This window comes from Gracilinanus agilis, chromosome 1, assembly GCF_016433145.1.
Source record: "Gracilinanus agilis isolate LMUSP501 chromosome 1, AgileGrace, whole genome shotgun sequence".
NCBI lineage: Eukaryota > Metazoa > Chordata > Mammalia > Didelphimorphia > Didelphidae > Gracilinanus > Gracilinanus agilis.
Window position 1 is genome coordinate 63,829,178 of NC_058130.1, and position 12,882 is coordinate 63,842,059.

Genomic DNA, 12,882 nt, shown 5'->3' on the forward strand with positions numbered 1-12,882 from the left:
GGTGGATTAGTGGGGATTAAAGGGGAATTAGATTGAAATCCCTCCTGATTTTGTAAGGAATTGCTCCCACTTCTCTCTGGTGGAGGAGGGGTGCTAAGAATGGTTCTGTTACCCGACTTTTGCCCTTATTACTTGTTAACAATGATAATGCTCATAATAATAGCTCATATTGATGAAGTCCATTAAAGTTTGCAAAGTGGTTTCTTCATAAACACTCTGAGAAATAATTAACATGTTATCCTACTCATTTTACAAATGAAGAAGTTGAGTCTTAGGCTCCCATCAGCCTCTTAGAATCCCTAGCTTCCTTCAAAGCTTAGCTAAATCATCTTAATTAAATGTTTCCATATTGCATATGCCACTTTTACTTTGATTGTCACAAAATAGACACAGGGGTTTGCCTTCATTTATATAATCATGATTACTGCAGGCACTTCCCACTGAGCCTGAGTGGTGGCCAGAGGTTCAAGAGCTGGACACCACATTCATCTGTTCTGTGAATTTGAAATTCTGGAAGAGTGAAATGTGGGAAACATTGCTTTGCCTGCTCTCCTCATGGTCAATAGCAATATTACTTACTTTGGGTTTATCTTGGGATAAAAACTCTCAATGAGAATGAAGCCATTCTGTCAGAGCCTTTATTTAGGCTTTCTCAGTTTTCTTTTCGGGTCTTTAACAGTCTTGATTTGCACAGTTATTGTCACTTTTCTTTTCCACATTCTCTTCATCAGGATCTTTTTATTATTTTAGCTAAGAAAATGAGAAAATTACATGTTTGTAGAGATTTTAGTACCTACATCCTTAGATGTATACCTATAAATAGATGGTCTAACGATTGAGATTTGAGGCCTGAAAGAATGAAATTGGGTGTTTGTTGGCCGGGTAGTAGTTCTTTCAGGGAGGGCAGTTCCCCTAGATGGCAACTGTAACTCAGGCAAAGGTTCTCAGTGACTTCTCAAGAGGACTCCTAAACCTGAGATTTCACCTTCCGAGGCATGACGAGGCAATTTGCTAATAAGCACCTTCTTGTTTCATGAAGGATGTTTGCCCCCGAACCTGCCAGCATTCAGATTTCTAAATAGCGTTGCAGTTTGGCTGGGTCATTTGTAAACCCAAGTATAGGTAGGATGGTGAATTGGTCCCCATTTCATTGAGAAAATCCTCTTCTAGGACACTATATTAGACCTGCTTTGAGATAATTCTTGAAAAGTTGTATATAAATGAAATCTTATTTCCCATAGACTTCCATTAGCCTTCTAGAGGTGCTTCATCTTATCTGATTGACCACAGCTGTGTCTAGGATTTAGCTATCAGTTTCTCTGCCCTTCAGCCTCTTGTCAGGAAGTTAATGATCTGTAAACAAACACTTAAATACTAAAGAGCTTCAGAAAGAGTGCTGGGGTCCTGTGCAGAAATGTGTTCTATTGACCCACAATCACAGGGAGATGTTTCCTAGGAGCATAAATCTTTAAAAATATGCAGATGACCAGAGAAGGGAAGTGCCTTATCTAAAGGCCCAGGAGTCAGGAGCAGAGTCTTGTACCCAGGGCCTCTCTTTCCATAAAGTCACTTTTCCTAATAATCAGCATTTACTTTTAAAGCATCAAAACTCTTGGCTTTTAATAGAAGCCTTTCTAAAGTATATTACATGTCAGTCTGTCTTCTCTAACATGGGATGTCAAATATCAACATAATCCAATTTTGTCTTGGCCTCTGAGGAGCTAAGTACCATATTCTGGTGTAGTGATGGCCACTGGAGCCATGAAGAGACAAGAGTTTGGCTTCTGTGCCCTGGTGCCTTTTGAATTTTACTTTCTGTAAGTGGTTTTTTTTCCTCTTTTTCATTGTTGTCACTTATTTTTTGCTTCTGTTAGTGCTTTCGCTGCTTTTCTCAACAATTGCCCCCAAATTTCAGTGTTCTGTTTTTAAATGGCTGCTTCGATGACAGACTAGATAACGCTTCTGAATAAAGGGCATGAACTTGGTGATCTCTCTTTTTGGAACTCAGAGACCTTTTTGATCCCTCTTGAATTCCTAACTGTACTATAAATAGATGGGCTGCCACATAATTGAAATCAAAGTAATCGAGATACTAAATCCTGAATATTTGAACCCTAATTTTATCTGCTTTATAAAATGAGAAATGGACTTGCAGACAGGAAGACGACTTCCAGTGCACCTCAATTACTCTCTGGGTGACCTAGGAAAATCATGGAACTTCTATCAGCCTCAGTTTCCTTATCTGTAAAATGAGGGGATTAGACTTATCCTCTACAGTCTCTAAATTTATGATCCAGTTATCCTAAACATAGCTTCTGGATACATCTATATAGAATAAAGCACAAATGGATTTTTAAAAAAATTATTTGATAAAATTTGTTTTAGCCTATCATCTGAGCCCTCAATACACTCCTAGTAGAATCCCTCACAATGTATATAATCCCTCAAAATAATAAAGAAAAGCAAAATAAAAGAATAATTGCACTGAATAGTACATATAGTCTTATGCTTTAATACTTTTCCATTTAAAAAGTATAATTAACTTCCCACTTATTATACAGTATTCTTTCCCTTACACATCAGTGTTCTAGAATGTAGCTCAGTGCCTGGCACATAATATTTGTTTAGTAGATGCTTGTTGATTGTTAAAATAAAGACTATACTTTATGAGTTATACTATATGCCATATCTATACTTTTTGAGTTATGAGTGTATACTTTATGAATTAGTATCAGTGTTTTTTAACTTAGTCTTTGTTGCCTTTTTGGAGTTGTCTTCATTTATATAACTATTAATTGTGTATTTGTTCTTTTTGGTTCCATTCTGTTTGATTCGTTTTATATCATGCGAATCTTGCCATATTTCCTTGAATTCTTCATGTTGTTTATTATGACCATAATATTCCAATAAGTGAGCTTTGATTCTGAAATAAATTTGTTATGGAAGTTTCCTCCTCATAGAATCCTCCATTTTCTCTCTTTGCAATGCTCTCCTGTTTACAAATTATTCCTGCTTGCAAATTAGAAAAAGAACAGGCATCCCCTCTTCTAGTCCTAGACACACTCGGCAGTAGCCCTGGCCAGAGACCTCTCTGAAACTGCTTCTAGGATCTCGTGCCTTTTTAGGGTCCAGAGGGCCATGTCCTTGGACATGTCGGCTTTGCCCCAAGAACTTCTTATCATTAACCATCCCTGGGTACGTTGGGCCAGAGTAGGGCATAGCATTCATATACTGCTCTGGCCACAAGGCCTGCTCTGGTCTTCCCAAATGGGTTTGGATCTAGTCCCCTCTGAGCCTCCACAATGGTGGGTGCCCCTTCTCCAGGCCTTCAGACGTTCTTCCTTGTTATTTATGTCCTGACCTTTCCCTTTCCCCAACTAGTGTCTAAAGTTCTTGGGGGCCAAAGTCCTATTTTCACATTTCTCTTGCTGTCAGTACAGTGCTCTGTGCCTAATGGGCATTCATCACATATTCATTCAATTAAGTCACATCTTTGATATGGAAAGGACTTTATTGGTTTGATCTCTTCCCACTCAGGAACCTCATCTACAGCAATGCTGACCCCCCCCCCCCTTTTCAACACTTAAGCTGAAGGAGGCAGCCTATTCCACTGTTGAACAGCCTTCTATTTTTATTTTGTTTTTAATGCTTCTTTAGTTAGGAGATTAGACCAAGGAATCGCAGACTCTCATGTTGTGCCATTTTTACATCTCCTCACGTTTTAGATGTCAGGTTATGAGTAGTATTATGTCTGGTTATTCAAAAAGCTATTGCCTTCCCAACCAGATGTGGTGAGGGTGAACTTCTATATGGGTGTAATGTAGAGAACTTTATGCTAGAATATTTGTTTTTGCCTCAGAGGCACTGTAGAAAAATAGGAAAAATGCTGGAACCAAAAGACCTGGCACCTAGGCTTCACCCTGTTACCTTCTAGCCATGTCTCCTTGGACAAGTTAGTTCATGACTCCGAGTCTCAGGTTCTTCCTCTGCAATGAGGAAATTAGATTATATGAAATCTGAGGTCCCTTCCAATTCATCCTTGCCCTGTGACTATGACACTGTGCAGGTATGAAGTAGCCCCTGTGGCAACTACTGCTATAAAACATTAGGTTTTTCAGTGGAAATGCGCATTGGCTATGGGTGGGGGGTGAAGGGGAAAGTAAAAACATGAATCATGTAATTATGGAAAATTTTTCTAAAAAATAAAATATTAAACTCAAAATAATTTATGTAAAAAAATTAGGTTTTTGTGCTTATATTTTTCCCCTTGTTTGTGCAATAATCCTTTTTATATTACTTTACATGGAGCAGAGTTTGATTTGCTAATGGGGTCAGTCAATCAATAAACATTTTTCAAATACCTACTTATGTACCAGGCACTATGCCAGGTGCTGGGGATAGGAAAAGAAGCAAAAGGCAGTTCTTGCCTTCAGGGAGCCCACAATCTAATGAATGTGAAGAAAACAAAGGAAGATCAAGCTCTGCAAAAGAAACTTTAGAGGTTTTTCATTTACTTAATTCATTATTTCTTTTTCCCTTGCTTTTCTTAAAATCAGGTGGTGAAGAAGGTGAAGTCTATGCAGATGTTCCACACTCCTGTTACCTCAGCCATGCAAGGGGATAGATTGGGCATCTGTGTGACCCAGTTTGACCCAAAGCTACTGGAACGGGGGCTGGTGTGTACACCAGAATCTCTCCATACCATCCATGCTGCAATCGTTTCTGTTAAGAAGATTCCTTATTTTCGAGGTGCTCTTCAGACCAAGGCAAAGTTTCATATAACAGTTGGTCATGAAACAGTTATGGGAAGGGTGATGTTTTTCAGCCCAGCTCCTGATGAGTTTGATTGTGAGCCTCTGGAGGAAAGCTTCAACTTTGAAAAGGAGTATCTGTATCAAGAGCAGTATTTGTCCAAGGATTCTACCACTGTGGAAGATGACAAGAAGAGTGACCAACCTGTAGAGAAGTGGCCAAAACAGCAGTGGGCTCTCCTGGAATTTGAGAAGCCTGTCACCTGCCCCAAATTATGTCTTGTGATTGGCTCTAAACTTGATACTGATATACATGCCAATACTTGCCGGCTGGCTTTCCATGGGATGATGCTTCAAGGGCTGGAAGATAAGAACTATACCGAGACTTTCCTGCCCAAGCTGAAGGTGTATAAACTGAAACACAAGGAAGGACATGTAGAAAGGGTAAGCAATATCTCTTTTTATTTCTTTTTTTGACTGCCTGGTTCTTAGAGTCATATCTAGGTAATATGAACTTAGGAAAGGTTCCTGGCAAACATTCCATGATGTTGTCTCTTTAGTTAGAAACAGTGTCCACTTGGGATTAGGGAAGAGACTTTGACTTTTCACACAAGTTGTCTTGAAACAGGATCTTTCAGTGTTATAGTTGATACCATCTCTGATAACTCTTTAAATTGCCTTTTAGATTTTAGGTGAAAACAGCTATGTAATATCTCATCTTCATGAAGGCCATGATTAAGGGCTGGCCTACCTTCATTGGCCACTAGCACCGATGCTCAGAATGCACAGCATTTTACCATCCTGAACTAATTCTAGAATTTCCTCCTTACAGGCAAGATCTAACCTGTATCCCTGATGTACTTGGTGCTGATTCAGTTTGTACCTGGGCACCCTGCTGAGGTAGCAGTAACAAGTAGCACCTGTGCTTTAGTACTCGCTACTCTCAGTGCTAAGGCTGTATTGGAATAGGATAGTGAGTAGCCTGATAATCTAGGTGACGTAATCATTTTAGCAGAGTCTTAAGAGTCAGGGACTCTTAGGGGCAGCCAGGTGGCTCAGTGGATTAAGAGCCAGACCAAAAGATAAGAGGTCTTGGGTTCAAATTTGACCTCAGTCACTTCTTAGCTATATGATCCTGAATAAGTCACTTAACCCCCATAGTCTAGCCCTTACCACTTATAACCAGTACACAGTATCTGTTCTAAGATGGAGGGTAAGGGTTTAAAAACAAACAAAAAAGACTCAGTGACATGTCTGAAATTCTCTCCTATAACTTGTTTATGATGAACGTCATGGTGGTGGTCATAGTAGTGGTATACCATTAATTTGTAGGGCATGGAAATGGAAATAATTTCATCAAGTGCTTTGCAAACTTTAAAGCACTAGATGAAGATTAGTTGTTGTTTTCATTGTTGTTGTAAACAACCATGGACTTATTTTGATCTGTCTTTCTTCAAGGCAAATCAGAAGAATAACTAAATTAATCCTTTCACTTAATTGGTCTATGGCAGTGATGGTGAACCTATGGCACACAGTGTTCCCTGTGGGCACATGACTGCCCCCCCCCCCCCCATTCCTTACTAGAAAGGCAGAGGGTCTCAGGTGGAACTGCTCTGCTGCCCTCCCCCTCTCCACCGCACCTGAGGACATTTGTTCACACCCCCACCCCCACCCCTCTGCCCAGTGGCCCAATGGGAGCGCACAGTGGGTAAGATGGACGGCTCACAGGTGGCAGAACTGGAGGGAAGCAGAGTGCTCAGGCCACTCCCCTCCCCCTCGCTGCACTCGCTGAGAACATTCCTTACTCCACCCAGCATCCCAATGGGAGTGCTTCCTCACTCCCCTGTGTGGGGTATAGGGTGGGGGGGGCAGAGCACACCCGGCACTCAATGGGGGGAGGGACCCAGCACTTGGTCTAGAATGTGGGATGGGATGGGGTCTGGCACTCCAATTCTAAAAGGTTTGCCATCACTGACCTATGGGCTATTAATTTTGATACATTTTAGATGTCAAGAGGCAGATAAAGGCCGGGAAAAGTAGGAAAGAGCCAGCAAAAAAGAGGAACCACAGAAAGGGAAAATATATATTAGGAGTATTGATTATTTCATGCACTGATGCCTCTAAGTTGAATTTATTCACCACAATAAATCTAGAAATACAGAGGAAATATTAATATAATTTTTATTTCAATTGTATACAAATTTTAAGGATGAGCTCAGGTTCCATGTTCTCCGTGAAGCCATCCTTGGCTGCCTCACTCCACAGTGATCTGTCTCCTTTCTTTCTATTTGAGGAGCTCTTAACCTCCAAACACTCATTCACCACTTGGTCACATGCCTATGGCATCTCCCTCATTGCCCTTGAATTGTTTGTCTTGTTTGTCTTATCACCCCAACTCTGTTGTAAGCAATTGGCCACTAAGGGACCATGCCCTATTTGTTGTGATAGGCCTAGGATGCTCCGTGTGCATCACGGCTGCTTAGGGAATTATTTGCTGAATGAAAGCATGCAGAAAAACACCAACACATGAATTGTCCTGAAGAGTCATTTCTTTGGCTCATTCCAGAATCCTCCCTCCACTCCCCACCCCAGTCTCACTTCATCATAGACAGGGTTTCAGAAGGAATCATGGAAGCGCACATGGACGCACAAGGACAGCTGCAGGAGGCATACTAGAGACTCCCTCAAGGAACTTAGATTCAGATATTCTGTAGTCCAGATCTTGGAACATCAGTGAAGTGACAGGGTTTGTGTGGTGCAAGAACTGGGATGGGCTGGGGGGTTGTTTCCTTTTTTTAGCAATTTGCCATCTCCTTTTCATAGGTACTAAATAATAAGTAGATATTTTAAAGAATTTTTACCTTTATGAAAGGAGGGGAATCTTGATGAGGGAAATTAAGTTCATTTGTTTATTGGAGCTTAGGAGTAAATGGAAAGACCCCCCTCTGTTATTATAAGATCATCCTCTCCATTCTGTCCTAAACACAGATACTGGAGATATATAATATAAAGCCCTGGGCTCATTAAATGGAACCCACGTTCTTTGTGGTGAGAATTCCATGAATTTCCCAGCAATTTAAAGGTCAGCTTGTAGAGGAGGTTGTTGCTTCTTGTTCTCATTGTGATTCATTTCAGAGTATTTAAAATCAAAATAATAAATTTCTCCAGTCTTGGAACCACGGACAATGTGTTTTGTTTTGCTTTAAATATTGCTTCTATTTTCTGTCTTTGAAGCAGAGAGTGACACTTCCCATGTTATCCAAGACCTGAAATGGAGCTCCTATCAGGAGTCACTAATCAAGTTGAGGGAACAGCATGTCTTGGGAGGAGGGGTTAAGAAGCTAGAAATGGCTCTCCACATTGTTTCAGAAGTGCATGAAAAATACTCTGTACAAAACCTGTTCTAGCACTTCCTGCATCTTCATACCAGCTGTGCTTGACTGCCACCAGGAATTCCCAGACCCGCCACAACCCCAGGTTAGGCAGCAGAATGTACTGCACGGCATGTTCCAGCATTATATCCTAGTCACTGGCAGTTTCAAGGTGGATAGTTTGAGATGGGGCCAGGCCAAACAGCAGTGAAAAGGTTAATGATGTACACACACACACACACACACACACACACACACACACACACACACACACACACACACACACACACACTGGAAGGAATGGTGGGCAAGGAGTCAAGAGATCTAAGTTCTAAACTGGGCCTCTTCTGTGATCTTGGGCAAGTTACTTCTCTACTCACCAACCTATTTTCCTTCTCAGTAAAATGAGGGGTTTGAAGATCACCTACCCAGGCCTTTCTTTTTTTTTCATATTTCCATATTGTTTATTATTATAAGAGAATACTCACATAAAACAAAACCCCCCAAATAAAAAAATAAACTAAAGTGAAAAATAGTATGCTTTGATCTGTATCTGATTTCACTAGTTTTTCTCTCTGGAGGCGGATAGCATTCTTTATCATAAGTTTTTCAGAATTATCCTGGATCTTTGTTTGGCTGAGAGTAGCTAAATTTATCACAGTTGCTCATTCTACAATGTTCTTCTGGTTCTGCTTATTTCACTCTGCATTAGTTCATGAAGGTCTTTCCAGTTCTTTCTGAAATCATCTTGTTGATCATTTCTAATGAGCACAATAGTATTCCATCATCATCATATGCCACGATTTGTTCAGTCATTCCCAGTTGATGGACCTTCCCTTAATTTCTAATTCTTTGCCACCACAAAAAGGGCTGCTATAAATATTTTTATAAAAGTAGGTCTTTCTCCATTTTTAAAATCTCTTTGGAATACAGACCCATTAGTGGAATTACTGGATCAAAAGGTACGAATTGATTTATAGTGTTTTGGGTAAAGTTCCAAATTGTTCTCTAGAATGGTTGGATCAGTTCACAACTCCACCAACAATGTATATATTCCAAATTTTGCCACATCTCGCCAAGATTTATTACTTAACTTTAATGTCATATTGACCATCAATCTGATAGGTGTGAGATGGTACCTCAGAGTTGTTTTAATTTGGATTTCTCTAATCAAGGGTGAATTAGAACATTTTTTTATGATTATGATAGCTTTGATTTCCTCATTTGAAAACTGCTTATTCATAGCCTTTGGCCATTTGTCAGTTGCTGCTCAGTCCTTTCCAGCACTATTAGAAAGGCTGTGGTTCTGTCCACTACAAGTGAGCCAGCATCCCTTCAACATTGCCTCTCCTCCATGACAACAGAGCCCAAGTACCAGGTCCTCTTGCTATTCTCAGTAGGTAGAGCTTTAACTTTTTTCTTCTTCAAGGAAGCAGTTTCCTTCTCTTACTATTGACAGGCCACAGAATGAGACTGCCAAAGTGACAAGAATGTCTTTGATGCTGAAAGATGGGAGTTACTACTCTTTCCAGGTAGATATGGGTCAGCTGAGCACTGGCCTAGGGTTGCCCTCACTAGTCAGTGAGGTAGAACACTAAAGCAGGGACCTTGCCCTGAAGTAAGAAGCTACTTCCTACCAGCTGAAGTATTTTGCTCTCTTCCCATTCTGACCTTTGCCTGAGGGGTACATAGATGGAAAATCTGACTTCCTCCCCACTAGCATTCTCAAACTGGCATTCATTTCCATCAGTTTGGATTCTATGATTTCAGATAACTTAGTGTCGGCTCTTTACAAACATCAGTTAACCAAAAGCAACTGTTTATTGCTTCTGTTTGCCCACCTTGCTAGTTGCTCTATGATACTATATGTTTCTGTTAAAGGACTAAGAGAATCTCTTCCTTTAACCTAAAACGTGATCTGGAATTTAGGTTGGAAGCCAAAAATCCAGCTGCAGTCTCAGTTGTCCCTTCCCTTGGAGGAGAAAGAGACCATTTTAATGATTTCTTAAGGTCTTTGAAGAGAATGTTTTGGTGATTCTTCTCTATTCAGTCTTCCTAGTTTGCAGAAATAGGATTAGTTTCATAGAATCATAGAATCTTAGAGTAAAAAGGGCAGCCAAAGAGCCTAAAGCCCAACCTCTCTTCCTCATGTGGTTACCACATGATCTCTAAGCTAGTGGGTACCTTCTTATCTCTTAGAGAGGGTCATTTACCCTCTTGCTGCCATCTTACATTTGGCCATAATAGACCCAGGTAATGTGGGAAGCTTCTTCAGTGAAAGCAAAGTGCCATGCGAGCCTCACAGAGCCAAAGGGCTTGACAGTGACCAGACACCTGTGTGACTTTCTCTTACTTTGTTGGGTTCGACTAGAGCAGAATGTTGAGTTACCAGTATAGCTGATCTGGGTAGAGTAACCACTGACTCCTGGCATTCTGTCCTCTATTGGAATCTTGCCTTTCACCATGAGAGCTAAGCACAGCCCTCTCTTTGATAGTGGTACAAGCAGCTGCTCTGCTCTGGAGGGGGATGGACATGCTGCCTTGTCTTGTGTTTTTCCCCCAGATTTGCTGTAGCTGATGCTGAGGAACTGAATCAGAGCTTGAGGAGCCTGTCCATGCCGGTGCCTCCCGTGACTCAGCCACCTACATGGCCATTGTTTGCATAAATGGGGCAGCTTTCCTAGGGTAGGGGCATTGTATTTGGCAGAGGAGCACAGCACCGAATTCTACATCAATAACTGTGTGAGGCATGAATAGGCTTGGGAGAGAGGTAAGGGACAATCACTCATAGCTTCTCAGCTCAGCTTCCGGCCTTGTTAAGTTGGTTCAGTGATAATAATCACATACTTTGGCTAGCTTTATGTTTCCTTTTAGAAAGTAACCCTCACTTAATGTTTGGGTTAGACCTCATCTTGAAAAGCTGTTAGATGAATATCCTTACTTATAATTTCTCCCCCAGGAGGATTGGCATTTTAGGGTTCTGTATGGATTAGCTGCCCTGCAACACAAAATCCAGTTGTTTCTGAAGCCATTCTTGGTGACACTGCATCCTCTTCATCCTGGACCAGCTGGAATCTTTTGTCCAATGATTCTCTTTTCTTCCCTTCCCTAGGATTCTACCTCTTTTTTTTTTTTTTTTTTTTGCTGGTATATCTGGTGTCCATTCCCATTTCCTAGGTTTGCTAGTTGCCCTTGCAGAGAGACTGTTTAGATTATTGTTGGTAACTAGACCAAAGAAAGCTGCCCGGCCCCAGGAAAGCACTGCCATATGTAGGACAAGAGCACACGTATAGGACCACAGTACATGTAAAGGACTCAGATCTCTTACCTGACCCAGTTAGCCAATCATGATCCAGAATCGTAGAAGAAAGACAGTGCTATATGTTCTGAGAGATGAAACAGACTGGGAGCCAGGCCAACATGAACATCATACATATTTACACAATTCATACACACACTCTTTTCATGGTAGCAAAAGAATAAGAACAGAATAGATGCTCATCACCTGGGGAATAGCTAAACATGTTGTGGTACATAAATACAATATAATATTACTCTGCCATAAGAAACAATGAATATGTAGACTTTTATGAATTGAGTGTTGATGCAAAGAGAAGTCAGCAGAATTAAGAAAACAATACGTACAATGACAATATAAATGGGAAGAACAAAAAGAAAAAGAAAATGAACTCTTTGTAATTCTAGTGACTAAGGAGTTTGGCTCTGGACAAGAGAAGGGAAAATGCACTTGCCCTCCCTTATGGCAGAGGTAGGGGACTAAGTATGTTACACACATTGACAGACTCTGCTGATGTGTTGGTTAAGGCTGCCAGATTGCTTTCTTTTTTCCTCTTGATTCTTTGTTATAGGAGATGGCTCACTGGATAGAAACACTGGACAAGAGAGCATATGCAAAAATGGAGATCAATCTTAAGTGCCTACTATGTGCCAGGCACAGTGTTAAGCTGAGGTTATAAAAAGAGGCAAGATAATCGCTGCCCACAAAGAACTAATGATAATAGAGGAGAAAACAACATGCAAAAATATAAGTAAGCTCTAGACAGGATAAACAGGAAGTAATTAAGAAAGAGAAGGCACTGGAATTCAGAGAGGTTGTGGAGGACTTCCTGTAGGAGTTGGGATTTTAGTTGGGGCTGAAAGGAAGCCAGAGAGGTCAGGAGGGGCATTCCAGGCATGAGAGTTAGACAGAGAGAATGCTTGGAGCTGAGAGATGAAGTTTCTTGTTCATGGAACAGTCAGAAGGCCAGTATCAGATTTGGAGAGTTTGGGTTGGTGAGTAAAGTGTAAGAAGAGTGAAGAGGCAGGAGGAGGCTGGGTTATGAAAATCTGAGTGGCAAACAATGCATTTTTTTTATCCTGAAAGGACAGGGAGCTACAGAAATTTATGGAGTTGGGGGAATGATATGGTTGGACCAGCTTAAGACATTCACATTAGTAGCTCAGTGGAGGATGGATTGAAGTGGTCAGAGACTTGAGATAGGCAGATTTGCCATCAGGCACTGCAGAGGAGAAAAAGGGACATATTTGAGAGATGTTGCAAAGGTACAATTAGCAGGCCTTGGCAACAATATGGATACGAGGGAGTGAGAGATAGTGTGGAATCCAAGATGACTCCTTTGTGAGCCTGAGGGTTTGGGAGAATGGTGTTTTCCTCTATAGTAAGAGGAAAGGGGATAGGAGGTTTTGGAAACAAGATAATGAGTTTCATTTTGTACATACTGACTTTAAGATGCCTGCTA

The 12,882-nt window shown here is 40.9% G+C and overlaps 1 protein-coding gene across 1 annotated transcript in view; it reads left to right on the forward strand.

Moving 5' to 3' along the window:
• Positions 1 to 12,882, forward strand: part of EEFSEC (eukaryotic elongation factor, selenocysteine-tRNA specific) — a 364,013-nt gene that overhangs the window by 227,088 nt on the left and 124,043 nt on the right. Inside the window, exon 5 of the mRNA XM_044669113.1 lies at positions 4,557 to 5,195. Within this exon, the coding sequence (XP_044525048.1) occupies positions 4,557 to 5,195 (639 nt within the window). The remainder of the gene's footprint in view (positions 1 to 4,556; positions 5,196 to 12,882) is intronic.